Source organism: Microcaecilia unicolor, chromosome 2, assembly GCF_901765095.1.
Source record: "Microcaecilia unicolor chromosome 2, aMicUni1.1, whole genome shotgun sequence".
Classification (NCBI taxonomy): Eukaryota; Metazoa; Chordata; class Amphibia; order Gymnophiona; family Siphonopidae; genus Microcaecilia; species Microcaecilia unicolor.
The window spans coordinates 381,584,127-381,604,015 of record NC_044032.1 but is presented as its reverse complement, the minus strand read 5'-3'; the positions used below and the strand labels follow the sequence as shown (position 1 = coordinate 381,604,015).

The 19,889-nt window shown below is 46.2% G+C and overlaps 1 protein-coding gene across 2 annotated transcripts in view; it reads left to right on the top strand.

The window, feature by feature from the left end:
• LOC115461023 (UDP-glucuronosyltransferase 2A1-like) overlaps positions 1-19,889 on the top strand; it is a 102,431-nt gene that overhangs the window by 37,575 nt on the left and 44,967 nt on the right. For both annotated transcript variants that reach the window (XM_030190541.1, XM_030190542.1), the window contains exon 2: positions 3,481-4,412. In XM_030190541.1, coding sequence (XP_030046401.1) covers positions 3,671-4,412 — 742 coding nt within the window. In that variant the 5' untranslated portion in view covers positions 3,481-3,670. The remainder of the gene's footprint in view (positions 1-3,480; positions 4,413-19,889) is intronic.

Below are 19,889 nucleotides of genomic sequence, written 5' to 3'. Positions count from 1 at the left end.
CCCAGCTCCATCACAGTAGTATGCAGGTCCCTGGAACAGTTTTTAGTGGGTACAGTGCTCTTCAGGCAGTCGGACCAGGCCCATCCCCCCTACCTGTTACACTTGTGATGCTAAATGTGAGCCCTCCAAAACCCACCAGAAACCCATTGTACCCACATCTAGGTGCCCCCCTTCATCCCTAAGGACTATGGTAATGGTGTACAGTTGTGGGGAGTGGGTTTTGGGTGGGTTTTGGGGGGCTCAGCACACAAGGTAAGAGAGCTATGCACCTGGGAACAATTTGTAAAGTCCACTGCAGTGCCCCCTAGGGTGCCTGGTTGGTGTCCTGGCATGTCAGGGGGACCACTGCACTATAAATGCTGGCTCCTCCCACGACCAAATTTGGTCGTTTTTGAGATGGGCGTCCTTGGTTTCCATTATCGGCGAAAACCGAGGTCGCCCATCTCTAAGGTCGACGATCTCAACATTTAGGTCGACCATCTCTTAGGTCGACCAAATGTTGAGATTTGGGCGTCCCCGACCGTATTATCAAAACGAAAGATGGACGCCCATCTTGTTTCGATAATACTGGTTGCCCCGTCCCTTCGAGGCACCATCCTTAGATATGGGCGCTCTAGAGATGGTTGTCCCCATTCAAAAATGCCCCTCCACATGTTGCAGCTGCCTTTTTGAACTCAGTGTTTATATGGGCAGAAGCAACTGGGAATTGCTCCTATCTGGCTTCTATTAGACCACCAGGAATGTCTTCCAGAATGCCTGTGGGAACCTATGGGGGGCATATTTAGTGGGAGAAAGGTATGGGTCCTTGTGAGCAGGGGGCAGGGTATGGGTTCTTGTTATGGGGATGGGGCTTTGCTGCTGGGGCACTCTGGTCAGGGGTATGTCTGGGGGGAGGGGAAACCAGTGCTTTTTACCAACAGCAGCTCCTTAAAGATGGCACAACAGAGTAAGAGATTGCATGATAGTTCCTGGACAGAAAAGGCACAGCTTGCAGTGTTCAGCTCAAGCTTTGATATTCAATTTACATAAGAATGAGATATTTTGCATGCATCTGCATATTTTACATCTCATTATGATGTATCCCATGGTAATTTAAATTAATGTGTGTGTAATATATTGCACATTATTGCCATTTAACTCATGTTAAAGGGAAAGGGGATGGAATTTGATATACTGCCTTTCTGTGATTACTATCAAAGCAGTTTACATATTATATACAGGTGCTTATTTTGTACCTGGAGCAATGGAGAGTTAAGTGACTTGCCCACGGTCACAAGGAGCTGCAACGGGAACTGAACCCAGTTCCTCAGGCCACTGCACTAACCATAACATATATTATTGCCAAAATGCATCTCAGTAACTACACTCCTTAATGGTTTAAATTATAATGGCTCTTGTTTACTCTCCATAATTGGGCTATATTCAGATATGTTGATTTTTAATTACCATTTTTGAGTAATTTTGGAAAATATTTCACTTAAAAAATGAGGAAATATTGAAGGGTGCTGATGAGTAGTAACTATTTCATTCATTAATCTGCTGTTGGACAACTGTAATAGTTTTCAAGCCCTTCTTTTCCCATATGATGTGGGTCAAAGTATTTATAACTATTAATTATATTTGGAAAAAAGTTTGCCAATATAGCTCCTTTCATCCTGTGTATCCTATGTAACTAGTGCAGCCCATAAGAATATATGATGAAGAGCACGAAGAGAATGTGATCACACAATTGGTGCCCCGTGTTTTCTCCCTGTAACCACTGTACCACTAAAACATGCTCTTTTAACAATGCTTAATGTATGTACAGTGGGGGAAATAAGTATTTGATCCCTTGCTGATTTTGTAAGTTTGCCCACTGACAAAGACATGAGCAGCCCATAATTGAAGGGTAGGTTATTGGTAACAGTGAGAGATAGCACATCACAAATTAAATCCGGAAAATCACATTGTGGAAAGTATATGAATTTATTTGCATTCTGCAGAGGGAAATAAGTATTTAATCCCTCTGGCAAACAAGACCTAATACTTGGTGGCAAAACCCTTGTTGGCAAGCACAGCGGTCAGACGTCTTCTGTAGTTGATGATGAGGTTTGCACACATGTCAGGAGGAATTTTGGTCCACTCCTCTTTGCAGATCATCTCTAAATCATTAAGAGTTCTGGGCTGTCGCTTGGCAACTCGCAGCTTCAGCTCCCTCCATAAGTTTTCAATGGGATTAAGGTCTGGTGACTGGCTAGGCCACTCCATGACCCTAATGTGCTTCTTCCTGAGCCACTCCTTTGTTGCCTTGGCTGTATGTTTTGGGTCATTGTCGTGCTGGAAGACCCAGCCACGACCCATTTTTAAGGCCCTGGCGGAGGGAAGGAGGTTGTCACTCAGAATTGTACGGTACATGGCCCCATCCATTCTCCCATTGATGCGGTGAAGTAGTCCTGTGCCCTTAGCAGAGAAACACCCCCAAAACATAACATTTCCACCTCCATGCTTGACAGTGGGGACGGTGTTCTTTGGGTCATAGGCAGCATTTCTCTTCCTCCAAACACGGCAAGTTGAGTTCATGCCAAAGAGCTCAATTTTTGTCTCATCTGACCACAGCACCTTCTCCCAATCACTCTCGGCATCATCCAGGTGTTCACTGGCAAACTTCAGACGGGCCATCACATGTGCCTTCCGGAGCAGGGGGACCTTGCGGGCACTGCAGGATTGCAATCCGTTATGTCGTAATGTGTTACCAATGGTTTTCGTGGTGACAGTGGTCCCAGCTGCCTTGAGATCATTGACAAGTTCCCCCCTTGTAGTTGTAGGCTGATTTCTAACCTTCCTCATGATCAAGGATACCCCACGAGGTGAGATTTTGCGTGGAGCCCCAGATCTTTGTCGATTGACAGTCATTTTGTACTTCTTCCATTTTCTTACTATGGCACCAACAGTTGTCTCCTTCTCGCCCAGCGTCTTACTGATGGTTTTGTAGCCCATTCCAGCCTTGTGCAGGTGTATGATCTTGTCCCTGACATCCTTAGACAGCTCCTTGCTCTTGGCCATTTTGTAGAGGTTAGAGTCTGACTGATTCACTGAGTCTGTGGACAGGTGTCTTTCATACAGGTGACCATTGCCGACAGCTGTCTGTCATGCAGGTAACGAGTTGATTTGGAGCATCTACCTGGTCTGTAGGGGCCAGATCTCTTACTGGTTGGTGGGGGATCAAATACTTATTTCCCTCTGCAGAATGCAAATAAATTCATATACTTTCCACAATGTGATTTTCCGGATTTAATTTGTGATGTGCTATCTCTCACTGTTACCAATAACCTACCCTTCAATTATGGGCTGCTCATGTCTTTGTCAGTGGGCAAACTTACAAAATCAGCAAGGGATCAAATACTTATTTCCCCCACTGTATAATCTAATGACAAATGTGCAACCTTATCAATAACAAGAAAAATCAATAGTTATCTGATTTTCTTCTTTTTTTGAACCTAGGACTGTGAACAGTTTTCTGCGTACATGCACATATTGCAGTTGTCAACTTAATCACAGAAGAGTTATTCTTGAAGGATAAACCTTTGTGTTGAATGAAACCACCAAGGGTCCTACGAGTAAGAAACCTCACATCCTTGTATCGGAATTTAATGTGAAACAATATCTGGCCTTCCTGTTTACATCCCTGAACATGTCTATCTCAACGAGAAGCATTGGTCCAGAGAAACTGATCTGTCTTGTAATTTTTCAGCTGGTTCTTTCAAGAACTGTCCTTTCTGGGAATGTACTGATTTGGCCAACAGAAGGCAGCCACTGGTTAAATGTTAAAGTCATTATAAAAGAGCTGATAAACAGAGGTCACAATGTCACGGTGCTGGTCTCCTCAGCTTCTCCATATGTCAATCCCAAAAACACAACATCAGCTTTGCACTATGAAGTCTTTCAAGTGCCATTTGATAAGGTTTACATGCATTCAATAATAGATGGTATGGTGAACCTATGGGTCTATGAAAAGCCAGAAATGAGCTTCTGGCAATTCTACAAGAGATTAAGTGTGTGGGCAGGCAAAATGAACCATGTAAATAGACACATCTGTGATGCAGTATTGAAAAACAAAGATTTAATGCAACAGTTGGAGAGGAGGAAGATCGATGTGGTTTTGTCTGACCCAATATTTCTTTGTGGTGACCTCGTTGCCATATCCCTGGGAGTTCCGTACTTGTATTCTCTACGATTCACACCAGGATCAACTGTGGAGAGGAACTGCGCGCAGATGCCCACACCCCCGTCCTATGTTCCTGCTGTCCTCTCTGAAATGGGTGACACCATGTCGCTGATGGAGAGAATGTGGAATATTGTGTTGTATACCCTACAGGACCTCATCTTCCAGTCCCTTTATGGACATTGGGATCAGTACTACAGTCAAATATTAGGTAAGCTTCAGTCATTTCCACCACTGATATGTTTCAGATCTTTGCAAGTTTTGTGCTCTTTGCCTTTGTGAAGTTGGGAAAAACGAAGGTGGAATACATTGATAAGCCAGGCCATACAGCATGCTGAAGAGACACTGAAACATATTTCTATGCATGCATTGTATATTCTTTTGACCTCCCTTTCCCCCTTGTTTATGCCCCTGCTCATAGGAGCCAGCTCTGTGGATTCCTGTGGTGCTGAGCACCCAAACATTAAGCAGCCTCTGTCAGTGTGTCCAGGGAGGGGTAATTTGTACTGTGTCTGGCACCTTCAATCATTTTGAAAAGTTACCACCTAGGCCTGGTCGCCCAGCTCTGTAGGCTGGCCAAGGGCTGGAGGGGAAATCTTCTCCAAAACCAAACTCATCAGCATTGCTTTTCTGTCAATAGGTAACCTGTAACCATAGTCATGTTTTCTTCTTCCCACAACTCAAATGCACTTTGAATTATTTGAGAGTTTTAAACAGTCCATGGCGTAAGACCGCATGAACAATAGAAAGATTATTGAGAGAATTCTATAAATTGTGCTCAAAAATGGGTGTCAGTCAGTAAAGATCAGCACTAAAAAGCACAATTCCCCTGCTCAGACTTACACCTGCTGAAAACTGGTATAATTACTGGCACTCAAGATGGGCCTCTATTCTATAAATATGTGTGCAGCCTTTTGGAATGCCCCTGACACACCCATGCCCCCCTCCCTTTTCAGATACTACTAATCACTTCTATAGCGCTACTAGGTATCAGGGACGTAGCTGTGGGGGGCCTGGGCCCATCAAATTTCATCTGGGCCCCTGGTTTGGCTGGCAGAGTTCCCCATACCCCGCCAGCTGAAGCCTTCTTCAGCACCGGTCTCTGGCGCAGCCGCGTTCGCTGCCCTGCTGTTCTTTCTTCTTGCTCCTCCTGCGCATGCTGATGCTCCATTACATGAAACTGAGAAGGTATTTTCTTTTGTGGGGGGAGCAACGAGGGGTGGTGAGGGGAAATGGCATAGGAGGTGAGGGGAAGCCGCAAGAAGGTGAGGTGAGGCATGGCGGCACTCAAAATGTGCCCCCAACCTCAGGCTCTGGCCCCTCCCACCATGAGGTCTGGCTACGCCCCTACTAGGTGTATACAGTGCTGTACACATTATAAGCAGGTACTTTCTCTGTCACAATTTAGTTTTTGTACCTGGGGCAATGGAGAATTAAGTGACTTGCCCAAGGTGAGAATGAGCTGCAGCAGGAATTGAACCCAGGTTGCCAGGATCAAAGCCCATTGCACTAACCATTAGGCTACTCCTCTACTTCATGTAATAGAAGTTAGGTGCCCTACCTTATAGAATAGCACACAGCCAAATACCATATCATACGTAACTTATATTCTGCTATATCACCATAGTATACATTGCAGATGACAAGAAAAGAAACATCTCAATCATATGGAATTACAGAGGAATATCAAAACAAATTGACTAAAATTAAATCTACATCTGAAACCCATAAAGCCTTCAGTTGTTTTCTAAACAAAAAATAAGACCATAGATCTAATCTGATGTGGTATATCATTCCAGATTTTTACCGCTAAATATTGAGTTACTCAAATAGCTCTTAAACCTAATTCCTCTGAAATTAGGAAACAATAAAGTATTAGTTTGAATAGCATGAGATACATGTCTTGCAGATAATATGGTCAAATATTTATTAAGACAAACAGAATTCTGTCCAGCCAAAGTTTTGAAAACCATACATGCTATTTTAAACTTAATTCTAGAATGAACCAGACACCAGTGCAATATATCAGGAAGAGGCGTCACCATCTCAAATTTATTGACTCTCAGAATTAATTTGGCAGCCGAGTTCTGAAGCAATTGTAATCTTCGCAACAGCTTTGATGTTAATCCCCCATATAACGAGTTACAGTAGTCAATATAAGGTAACAGAACTGACTGTGCTATACTTCGAAAACTCTCCATACTTACTGGACCAGATTGCTCTCAACTGACACAATCGAAAATTAAATGTTTTACTGAAGTAGCTATATGAGCATCAAAAGATAAACTTGTATCTAATATTACACCCAAAACTTTGGATCTATTAGTAATCTGCAAAACCTCTCCCGTAATCAATTTTAGGAATTTTTCAGGCAAAGGATCATAATCCCCAAACCAAACAATAGTAGTTTTTGTCTATTTAACTTTTAAAAATTTGCACTAGCCCATGAATCAATCAATGCAACATTTTCTACTAACATCAAATGTTCGAAGGTATTCAAAGCAGGACACAATAAAAGAAATATCATATGCATAGGAATCAGAAGAAACACCATTCCTATGAACCAAATATGATCTTTTACCCATGAATTCTGAAAATCACTGTAACACCTTTCCGCCAATACCCAATTCAGCAAGTCTATGAAGTAATAAAGAATGATCAATAGAATCAAAAGCAGCAGGAATATCGAACTGCAACAGAGCAACTTGAGCCCCTTTACTCAAAATGTCCCTCACCTCTGATGTCAAAGAAAGAAACAAGGTCTCAGTGCTGTGTAACTGACGAAACAGATGCTGCATAAAGTGTAAATCATTGGAAAAAATCAACTCATGAAATTGCTGATAAACCAGGAATTCCAAGATTTTGGCAACCCATGGAATGCCCGCAATTGGTCGATAATTATCTACAATAGTTAAATCAACACTAGTAGATTTAAGGATAAGGGTAAGAGCAATGCAAGAAATAGGATAAATTCCCTCCATCAAAAGAGATCTCATTAACTCAGGGCCTCTTTTACTAAGGCATGCTAGCGATTTTGCGCCTGCTAATATTTAGGGCATGCTAAAAATGGTAACACACCTTAGTAAAAGACCCCCTCAGTTATCCAGATTATCAAAGACATAGGAATTGTTTTTAACAAATGAGACGGACAATTATCTAGGTTGCAAGACTTTTTTGAAAGATTATTCAAAAGCCCTGCAACATCATCTATAGAGATAGTAGAAAAAGAAATCCAGGAACTTCCTTAAACTCCCTGGCTATAGCTTAAACATATATCACACACTGTATGAAAACTTTGTCTAACTTTTTGCACTTTGGATTGGAAAACGATGGCTAAACTATCCATAGATGGTTGTATACCTTGAGATGAAGAACTAACATGCGCAGATTCTAATGGGTGCCAATTAATCTCAATAATTGGTTAATAGCACCCAATTATTGATAGTTCAATTAATGTGTGTGTGCATCTCTGAAGTGCACCCAAATTTTGGAATGCAAATCTGGGCACCATATATAAAATTTTCCTTTATTAGCACTCAACTATGGAATGCATTACCTAAATCTGTGAAAATTATTCATGATCATCTGAACTTCAAAAAAATCTCTTAAGACCAGCTATTTGAAAAGGCTTACCTTAATGGACCCATCTTAAACCCATAATTCCTGGAATACAACTAACTTATGGACCTCATGAACTCTATTACCCTCCCCCTCTTTTTCCTCTTCCCTTGTAATTACAATCCTTGCTGCTTACCCTACCATACTTTGTTTGTTTACCGGATTGGTAATTGCCTTTACAGTCTGATGTTAGCCACATTGAGCCTGCTTGTGGGTGGGAAAATGTGGGGTATAAATGTTATAAATAAATAAATAGTGCCTTTGGTCAAGCAGTGCTGGCCAATCTGTCCTTGTCAACTAGCAACACCCTCACTTGGCTGTTTGGGCTGTTTCAAGGGCTAAGATAATTCAGTTCTGAGCAGCCCTAAGCTTGGGAATCACCCAATTGGTTCCAAACGCATTCTTGCTAGTCAACAGAAAAGGCAATGTTGCTTACTTGTGTGCCTTATCAATCCTCTTGTCTATGGAAAACACCTGTACAATTCTTCTCACCTCCCCAAGACTAGTCTCACTGCTTTGAATATTGAAACTAATTAAGGAGCTGCACACTTTAAAAATATTCAACAGCTCTGAATTGAACTAAGTACCTTTTATTGTTGAATATTCTTGATTTGTACATACAGGATTTATGATTGGCTACGCAAGCACTTATGGGAACTTTTAAATTGTTAGTATAAATATCAGGCACTCTGGGAATTATTTCAAGGGAGAAATAATGACATGAGGAATCTTGCAACCTTTTTTTAGAAGCCTTTTTATTGGTCAACACACAATGGACAAATAGCAAACAAAGTGATAACACAAAAACAGAATTGGTTAATAATACAGCGCTGCATGTCAACCAAACAGTTTTGCTTTTGGTTTGGTTTAAAAAAAACAAAAAACAAAGAAACAGAACTAACTGTGCTTTCCCACTGAAAACCCCAGCATACAAACCCCCTCCCAACATAATAAGTCCCTTACACTAGTGATTTTCAACCCAGTCCTCAGAGACCACCTGGCCAGTTGGGTTTTCAGGATATCCACAATGAAAATGAATAAGAGAGATGCGCATACCAAGAAAGCAGTGTATGCAAATCTATCTTATGCATATTCATTGTGGATATCTTGAAAACCCAACTGGCCAGATGGTCCCTGAGGATTGGGTTGAAAACCACTGCCTTACACCATCTGTGCACAAATCATACCAATACAAATAAGAAAGAACCGATCCATGGGGAGTCCTTCCATTGCCGGTCAAAAGCACTAAACAGAGTAATAATAAACTACAAATGAAACTAAAAATCCCACCCACCTCACTTAAACTATAGATAATACCTGTAACAATCATAAGTCAGAGGAAACTTCAAGTGAGACATTCAAAAACCATCAAAAGTCATTTATTCAATATCTAATATTTATTTATTTTTTGGCATTTATATCCTACATTATTCCCACCCACGAGCAGGCTCAATATGTTCAAAGGGAGACAATCAGGTGAATTTTCGAAAGAGAAGGGTGCCCATCTTCAGACACAAATCGGGAGATGGGCATCCTTCTCGCAAAGTCAGCCAAATCGGCATAACTGAAAGCCGATTTTGAGCACCCTCAACTGCTTTCCGTCGCGGGGACGACCAAAGTTCACGGGGGCGTGTCGGCAGTGTAGTGAAGGTGGGACTGGGGTGTGCTTAGGAGATGGGCGTCCTCGGCCGATAATGGAAAAAAGAAGGGCGTCCCTGACGAACACTTGGGTGACTTTACTTGGTCCATTTTTTTTCATGACCAAGCCTCAAAAAGGTGCCCGAACTGACCAGATGACCAACGCAGGGAATCGGGGATCCCCTCCCCTTACTCCCCCAGTGGCCACTAACCCCCTCCCACCATAAAAAAAAGTTTACAAATACTTTTTTGCCAGCCTCTATGCCAGCCTCAAATGCCATACTCAGGTCCATCACAGCAGTATGCAGGTACCTGGAGCAGTTGTAGTGGGTGTAGTGTACTTCAGGCAGGTGGACCCAGGCCCACCCCCCACCCCCACCTTTTACACTTGTGGTGGTAAATGTGAGCCCTCCAAAACCCACCACAAACCCACTGTATCCACATGTAGGTGCCCCCCTTCATCCCTAAGGGCTATGGTAGTGGTGTACAGTTGTGGGTTTGGGGTTGTGGGGGGGGTTGTGGGGCTCAACACCCAAGGTAAGGGAGCTATGCACCTGGGACCTTTTTCTGAAGTCCACTGCAGTGCCCCCTAGGGTGCCCGGTTGGTTTCCTGGCATGTGAGGGGGACCAGTACACTACGAATGCTGGCTCCTCCCATGACCAAATGGCTTGGATTCGGTCACTTTTGAGATGGGCATCCTCTGTTTCCATTATCGCCGAAAACAACCTAAGGACGACCATCTCTAAGGTTGACCTAAATTTTATGATTTGGGCGTCCCCGACCGTATTGTCAAAATGAAAGATGGACACCCATCTTGTTTCGATAATACGGGTTGCCCCACCCCTTTACGGGCCGTCCTGCAAGGATGCCCTCATGAAAACTTAGGCTCCCTGTTTGATTAAGCCCCTCCACGTGTGTTCCAAAATGGCTCCCATGTTTTCTGGAAGGAAAACCACTGAACAGAATTACAATCAGAAACTTGTAAGCGTTCCAGCGAAAGATGTATTAACTTCACCCGTCACTGGCTCAACAAAGGTCTCTTCTGGGAGCGCCTATTCAACAAAATATGTTTGCAGTCCATTAACAATGCCATGCAAACAAAACAGGATGCCCCTCTAGAAAATGTGCACATATTGTTCCAGTGATCAAATAAAAGTTTTAGAGTTGCTACTATTTTAAGCTGGGATATCCAAGAAAGGTGCTGACAAACCTCAACCCAAAAGAGAAAAATTAAAGCACAATGCCAAAACATGTGGCCTATATCAGCACCTGCCAATTTACATTTTGGACAAACATCCATATCAGTCAATCAGGCTTTATATGCTCTATGAAGAGAAATGTGAGCCCTCATAGCTAGCTTCCAGTCCAGAGACCTATGTTGTCTATGACAAACTTTGTGATAAACAGTATTTAATATCTTATTTTAATCATACCTTTTTCAGTGGTAGCTGAAGGTGAGTTACATTCAGGTATGCTGGGTATTTCCCTGTTGGGCTCACAATCTAAGTTGGTACCTGAGGCAATAGACAGATATGTGACTTGCCCAAGACCACAAGGGGCAGCAGTGGGATTTGAACCTTCTACTTCTGGATTGCAAGGCCACTCCTCCTCTCTATAAGAGTATTAGCTGAGATCTTGCAAGCCTTTAAAAGTCAGGAGGACTGGCACTGAGTGGTTCCCTTGGTTTGATTTCATATCTACAATTTTTATAGAGAGGAACATAAGTATGCATCTTTTACAATTTGAAATTAATTAAAGGAATATTTTATACTTAAAAACTTTTGGGTGTTTTTTGGTGAAGTGATTATTTTGGTTATTTATTATGGGGGCTCTACCATTTACATTTTCTTTTTGCTTTTTTTCAGCTTTATAAGATGTAAAATAGGTATCTTTTTGGACTTCTTATATAGGCAGTCTGTCATAAAACTAGTCCCTTTATAGTCACTGGATTGCATGCATTGATTATCGTACATTACATGGTAAAAAGCTCTTCTCTTAATTCAGAATCATCCTGACAGATCTCACAGCCCATAGGGAAAGAAACAGGTGGTGTGTTTGTAGCAATTTTTGGAACAGGTTATGAGAATAGATTGTTTTGTAATCCTACTCATATAAGACTTGTACTCATGCACACCCAGGCCTCTGTGAACACAGAACATCTTTAGCAGGTGAATAAGTTTGATGAGAAAAACAACCTTTTCCGCAAGGAGTCACAACAGATCATATTCACCACATTGATATTAACAAATACGCTTTTTGTCTATGCACTGCAAAAGCTGAAATAAGAGGAGACATTTGGATCAGTCTTACAAACAGGATTAGCAGGTACAAGAGAGACAAAAGACAAAATTTGCTGACAAAGGATAGCAAAGCTTTGAGGCATGGGAAAACATTGTACTAAGTCTCAAGTCTCTAGCCCTCATAGCCTAGAAATGGTACCATCCAGGCTCAATCATTCCTTCCCAGCACTGAAATGAACTCTCAGTGAAATCCTACATTGAAGCATTTGAAGGGATCTTGAAAGACATCATCGTTACAAGCTCAGTGATAAAAGCATGAAAATGTTAGCTTCAGTAGTTGTAAAACCCTTCTGAAATATTGGCCTGATCAGCTCCTCCAAAGGACTCATATTACACTAAACCTGATATGTAACATGTATGAGCACATATAAATATGTAAACAGGTCAGTTTTCAGCAGGGGGAAAAGAACAAGGTCTAAGGGGCACACAATGAAGCTACTAAGTAGTAAATTTAAAACAAATTTGAGAAAATATTACTTCACTCAATATGTAATTAAACTCTGGAATTGATTGCCAGAGAATATCTTAAGAGCAATTAGCATGTCAGGGTTTTAAAAAGGCATGGACAAGTTCCTAAAAGAAAAGTCCATACGCCATTATTAAGATGAATTTAGGAAACTCCACTGCTTATTCCTGGGATAAGCAGCATAAAATTTGTTTTACTGTTCTAGGATCTTGCCAGGTACTTGTGACCTGGACTGACCACTATTGGAAACATAGTGATGGACCTTCAATGTCTGTCCCAGTACAGCAATACTTATATACTTATGGTTCCCTCCCTGTCATTACACTCACACTCTCATTCTCATGTGCCAGAAACTGCTTTACAGCAAGTCCCTCTCCTCAAGCAGCATGCATTGCCACCCAGACCTGATGAAAGATAAATCTATAAGACAGCACCTAGAGTTAGATGTCATGAACATGCCTATCTAGTGCCTTCTCCGGAGTAGCCCCCACACTCTGGAATGCACTGCCTGAAAGGCTTCGCTTAACACAAGACTATCTCTACTTCAGGAAGCAGGTGAAAGCTTGGCTTTTCAACCAGGTCTTTAATGGAATGTTAGTCTCGCACACACAAGGAGTGACACGGGCTGCATATACTGTAACAGGACATGTTTATCCTCTCCTACCCTAGCTGAGATCATATTTAACCATCTCTGACCTTTCTTTAAATTAGTCACCTTATTTTCTAACTCCTCTTACTCTCTTACCTATCTATATGTCAATTAAAATGTTTTATTGTGTATTGTGTTGACATTGTAAGTAGTATACTATCTTCTACTACCTATGTATTCCAAGGGAAATCTGAGTGTAGTTTCCCCAGGTACGTGTCTGTTGTTGTTTTTACTTTAATAATTGGACCTCAATGCTTCCACTCCTGGATTGTCACTATTAAAGGTGCATCACAACCTTGCCTTATCATAACAATTCCAGGATGCATTGTGGAGCAGATCCAATCACCGGCCCTTTCATTTCTTTTAAATTTCACCATCAGTGTAGACACTAATGTAAAAAACTCCTAATGAGAAAAACCAATCGTGTCTCACTGCTGGTCATTTTCTAACATACACACCCTGTGAAAACACACTACTTGCATTACTAGAAACCTTCAGAAATCTTAATTCTCTATAAGTCGCGAAACAAGACGTTCTTGTCGGATGAATAACAGCTTCATATATCCACACTTATAAGTTGATAAAATATTTAAAGCACAGAAAGACTGTCGGAGAGATTACTGTGTATACCCAATACGGGGGAAGGAAGCAACAGCGGTGGAAGTTAAAGAGAGGAGACTTAACAACACCAGCCGGCTGGAGAACACACTATATAAGATAAGTGTGGATTTGAGTTTGGACAGTATAAGTGCTTAAAATAATGAAACATAAAGTGTGGGGAAGCACAGAAGAAAATGTATTGAAAAATTTATAGAATACCTTATAGAGAATTATGGTTTCTGAAGGTTTCTAGTAATGCAAGTAGTTGTCTTGTCCGCAAGGAAGGTGAACCCTTAGGTCAGGCCCCGAAGGACCTCAAAGGACAGCTGTGCAACCCCAAGTCTTCACCCGCGGCGACCGCCGTTCACCAAGGGTTGAGCCCCCAGCTGCAGGCGGTCAACGGGACTTCAGGAACCGCGGGGTTGACAAACTGACCTGGACTGGGACCAGGAGAAAAGAGGGCAGATGGAAAATGGAGACATCCAATAACAGGCAACAGTTCAGGGCAGGCAGCTAACAGCGTAGTCAGAGTCAGGCAAGAGGTCGAGGCAGGTGGCTAGCAGAGTAAACCAGGAACAGTCCAAAAGTCAAAACCAGAAGTACAAGGAAACCAACTGAGCACAGGAACAAACGGAGACTGGCATCGGGAATCAGAACCTGAAGCAATGTCCTATCTCAGGCCCGCTCCTTAAATACTGTTCAGCATTCACCCGCCCAGCCCCCATAGACATAGCTGGCTAATCAGAACCTGGTTATCGACAGAACCCTTCTGATTGGCTCTGTCCGACCTCCCAGGCGGGAATACCGTACTGGGCCTCCCAATCCAACTCCTCTGAGGCGGAGCTTCAGGTTCCCGTGCCCAAGAGTGAAGGAGACGCCGGCCATCGCGCCTCGGCGCCATCTTCCCTACTGGCGCAAACACAGCCACCATAGCCGGCGATCGAAAGTCCGGCAGCCACGATCGCCGGCCTCCGGCCTCGGCCCCGGATTGGGCGGCCATCACCATGGCGAGCCCCGGCTCCCCGCCGTGGCCTCAAGAAAGCCGGCCTTCATCGTGGCGGACGCCGGTTCCTGCTTCCCGCGGAGGAGCAGCCGGAGGGAGTGACGGATGTGACAGTATCCCCCCCGGAGGCCCCCCTCCTCCTGGGTCCAGGTTTCTGAGGATATCGATCATGGAAGGCCCGTACCAACTCCGGGGCATGTACATTGGTAGCCGGCTCCCAGGAATTGTCTTCGGGACCAAAATGCTTCCATGATAACAGGTAGAGCAGCTTTCCCCGCCGCCTCTTGGAGTCTATGATTTCTTCAACCTCATACTCGGGATCAGGGTCAGCCTCTGGAACTACTGACTCTTTATTCTGTTGATGCCATTTAGACCCTCGAAAGACCTTCAGCAGAGAAACATGGAAGGCATTATGGATCCGCAGAGTACTAGGTAGCCGCAGGCGGTATGTCACAGCTCCGATCCGAGACTGGATAACAAACGGCCCGATGTACTCTGGCCCCAGCCTCCGAGAGGGCACCCGGAGCCTCAGGTATTTGGTGCTCAGCCATACCTTTTGCCCCGGCTGCAAAACCGGGGCAGGGCGCCGGTGTCGGTCGGCAAACGACTTATACCTGGCCGCTGCTTTCTGTAGTTGCTCTCGGGCCATATTCCAGACTTCCCGCAGGTCAGCCAGGGTTTGAGTAACCATGGGCGTAGAGGAGTCAGAGGGGATGGGCGAAGGAAGCCGCGGACGTTGCCCATATACCATGAAAAATGGAGATTGCCCAGAGGCAGAGTGTTCACTGTGGTTATAGGCGAACTCGGCCCACGGAAGAAGGGATGCCCAGTTGTCTTGCCGCTTGTTGACAAAAGCCCGCAAGAACCCCTTCAACGTTTGGTTAATCCTTTCGACCATCCCGTTGGTCTGCGGATGGTAGGCAGAGGAGAAATGAGTAACTACTCCCAGAGCAGAACACAGGGCTCTCCAGAATCGTGAAGTGAACTGGGCTCCGCGGTCACTGATGATCCTGACTGGTAACCCATGGAGCCGGAAAATATGCTGGATGAACTGTTGGGTATAACAGCGCTGCCGACGGAAGTCCTGGCAGGGGAATGAAGTGTGCCATACGGGAGAACCGGTCTACCACTACCCAAATCACAGTGTGCCCCTGGGAGCGGGGAAGATCCGTAATGAAATCCATAGACAACTCCTCCCAGGGGGCTGCAGGAATGGGCAAGGGCTGCAGATCTCCCCAGGGACGCCCCACCACTGACTTAGTCCGGGCACAGGTAGGGCAGGTCGCGACAAACTGAAGAATATCTTGCTTCATACAAGGCCATTGGTACTATCGAGAAATCAGATGGAGGGTTTTTTGGAACCCAAAGTGTCCAGCCCATACAGAGGAATGTCCCAAACGCATTACTTTTTCCCGGTCCTGCGGAGGCACAAGTTCCCGCGTCGGGGTGACCCCCCCCCCCCCCCAGGGCTGCACCGAGGCAGGCCGGATCCAACATAGGATGAGGCTCTTCGATGTCCTCTGGAGCTTCGAAGGCTCGGGAGAGGGAGTCCACAGGGGTATTCTGTGCAGCTGACTGGAACACAAGTTGAAACCGGAACCTGGCGAAGAACAGCGACCAGCGGGCTTGCCGCGGATTCAGCCTTTGGGCCTCCTGTAGATACAAAAGATTCTTGTGGTCCGTAATCACTGTAAATCGGTGCTCTGCCCCCTCCAGCAGAGCTAACTTCAAGGCTAACAATTCTCTGTCTCCCACAGTATAATTGCGTTCCGCTGGGGAGAACTTTCGGGAGAAAAAGAAACAAGGTTGACGCCGGCCCTTGGCATTAACTTGAGAGAGGACTGCCCCGGCGCCCAAAGCAGAAGCGTCCACCTCTACCACAAAAGGCTTGTCAGGATCTTGGGCCTGAAGGATGGGAGCGGATTCAAAGGCTTTCTTCAATTGACTAAATGCTGCTTGAGCCTCGGCCGGCCAGTTCCGAACATTCGCATGCTTCTTAGTGAGCGCTGTCAGCGGAGCTGTCAATTGCGAATAACGAGGAATAAATTGACGGTAATAATTCGCAAACCCCAGGAACCGTTGCAGCGCTTTCAGGCCTTGGGGTTGGGGCCACTCCCGGATAGCGCGGAGTTTGTCTGGATCCATTCGCAGACCCCCAGGTAAAAGAATATGTCCCAGAAAAGGCAGAGTCTGCTGATGAAATCAGCATTTGCTGAGTTTGGCAAACAAGCGATATTGCCATAAGCGCTAAAGAACAGTCCGAACGTGGGCCACATGCTCCTGGGGATCTTTGGAAAAGATCAGGATGTCATCTAGGTATACAATTACCGTAGCGTAAAGCAGGTCTTCCAGAGCGAAGTTTATGAACCTCTGGAACACTGCTGGAGCGTTGCACAGGCCGAAAGGCATCACTCGGTATTCGAAGTGTCCCTCATGCGTATTAAATTTAGTTTTCCATTCGTCCCCCTGCCGGATACGGACCAAGTTGTAGGCTCCACGGAGGTCCAATTTAGTGAAGATCTGGGCCCCCTGCAGCCGATCAAACAACTCCAGAATAAGGGGCAGAGGATATCGGTCCTTGACAGTGATGGCATTTAGGCCCCGGTAGTCAATGCAGGGCCTCAAGGAGCCATCTTTCTTGGTCACGAAAAAGAATCCTGCCCCGGCAGGGGACGTGGAGGGACGAATGAACCCTTTCTGGAGATTCTCCCGGATGTAAGCTTGCATGACCTTCGATTCCTCTCGGGACAGTGTATAGAGTCGGCCCCGCGGAGGCATCTTGTCAGCCATCAGATTAATAGCGCAATCAAAGGACCGATGTGGGGGTAGCACATCCGCTTCCACGGGACTAAACACATCAGCGAACTCCCGGTACTCCTCTGGCAGAGCAGCTTGACAGACTGGCACAGTTCTAGGAGTGGCTACTACTGCGGGACAGCTGGATTCCCGGCCCTTCAAACAGGTCTCAGTGCAGGCGCCACCCCAGGCTTGAATCCTCCCTAAAGTCCAATCTATTACTGGGGTGTGACGCCGTAACCAGGGCAGGCCCAGTACCACAGGATGAATGGTGCGGGGTAAAATCAGAAATTGAGCCTCCTCACGGTGGTCTTCCCCCACCTGGAGTCCCAAAAATGGAGTCACCTCCATGATAGGCTGGAGTAACACTGTCCCCTGGATGGATGTCACTTGCAAAGCGGGTCGATAGGGCAGGATAGGCCATCCCATCTGCCGCAAGAGTTCCTGATAAATGAAATTTCCCCCGGCCCCGGAATCCAAGAGAGCTCGGGTGTGAACCATCGTCTCCTGCCACCGCAGGGTCACCGGCAGAGTTATTAGACGGTCTGGTAGGGGATTAGAGTGCCCCAAGACCCCTCCCCTCAGGGCGCCTTGGGAGTGGCGTTTCCCGGCCGTGCGGGGCAAGTGCGGATGAAATGACCGGCCTCGCCGCAATACAGGCAAAGGCCGCCCCAAAGGCGTTGAGTCCTTTCAGACGGGGTTAACCGTTGACGGCCGATGACCATGGGTTCTTCAGAGCTCTCCCTGGTTTCTTTGGAGCCCCGTCAGGGGGAAGGTACCCGACTAGACCGGGACCTGCCTCCGGGCCCCCTCCGCCGGTCCGCCCGGGCTCTAGCCCTCTCCTGGAAACGGGTATCCACCCGGACACAGAGCGAGATCAGGGCGTCCAACTGCCCCAGGACCTCCCGGCCCGCCAGCTTGTCCTTGATTCGATCCTGAAGCCCCTCCAGGAAGATCGCAGATAGGGACTCCTGATTCCAGCGCAATTCAGTCGCCAGAGTCCGGAACCAGATTGCATAGTCTGCCACAGTCCCTTTGCCCTGTTGGATCCGCAGCAGCTCGGAAGCGGCGGAAGACGGCCTTCCTGGAAGATCAAACGCCATGCGAAATTGGCGTTGGAACTCCGCGTAGTTGTCCAAAAGCGGATATTGTTGTTCACATAGCAGGGACGCCCAGGCTAGGGCCCGTCCCGTAAGCAAGGAAATAATATATGCCACTCTTATCTGGTCTGATGCAAAAGCTTCTGGTTGCATCTTGAAGTATAAGTTGCACTGGTTGAGGAACCCCCGGCAGCTTCCGGGGACACCATCAAACCGAGTAGGCTCAGGGAACCGAGGTCCTGGGAAGGACCCTCCCAGACGGGGAGCCGCTGCGGCGACCTGGTGCGCCGCAGTGGCCTGGTTCTGTACCTGGACCGTGGTTAGCTGGGAGCAGACATTCTGCAGAGCCCCCGACAGGGCGTTCAACTGCTCCTGCTGCTGCTGAAGAATTTTAGCCAGGTCCAGTAGATCGGGTTGCGTAGGCGAGCTCATGGCTTCAGGTTCCTGTCTTGTCCGCAAGGAAGGTGAGCCCTTAGGTCCCACAAGGCCCCGAAGGACCTCAAAGGACAGCCGTGCAACCCCAAGTCTTCACCCGTGGCGACCGCCGTTCACCAAGGGTTGAGCCCCCAGCTGCAGGCGGTCAACGGGACTTCAGGAACTGCGGGGTTGACAAACTGACCTGGACTGGGACCAGGAGAAAAGAGGGCAGATGGAAAATGGAGACGTCCAATAACAGGCAACAGTTCAGGGCAGGCAGCTAACAGCGTAGTCAGAGTCAGGCAAGAGGTCGAGGCAGGCGGCTAGCAGAGTAAACCAGGAAAAGTCCAAAAGTCAAAACCAGAAGTACAAAGAAACCAACTGAGCACAGGAACAAACGGAGACTGGCCTCGGGAATCAGAACCTGAAGCAATGTCCTATCTCAGGCCCGCTCCTTAAATACTGTTCAGCATTCACCCGCCCAGCCCCCGTAGACATAGCCGGCCAATCAGAACCTGGTTATCGACAGAACCCTTCTGATTGGCTCTGTCCGACCTCCCAGGCGGGAATACCGTACTGGCCTCCCAATCTAACTCCTCTGAGGTGGAGCTTCGGTTCCCATGCCCGAGAGTGAAGGAGACGCCGGCCATCGCGCCTCGGCGCCATCTTCCCTACTGGCGCAAACACAGCCACCATAGCCGGCGATCGAAAGTCCGGCAGCCGCGATCACCGGCCTCTGGCCTCTGCCCCGGACTGGGCGGCCATCACCACGGCGAGCCCCGGCTCCCCGCCGTGGCCTCAAGAAAGCTGGCCTTCGTCGTGGCGGACGCCGGTTCCTGCTTCTCGCGGAGGAGCGGCCGGAGGGAGCGACGGATGTGACAGTAGTGTGTTTTCACAGGGTATGTATGTTAGAAAATGACCAGCAGTGAGACATGATGGTTTTTCTCATTAGGAGTTTTTTACATTAGTGTCTACACTGATGGTGAAATTTAAAAGAAATTAAAGGACCGGTGATAGGATCAGCTCCACAATACATCCTGGAATTCTTATAAGTACATAAGTAATGCCACACTGGGAAAAGACCAAGGGTCCATCGAGCC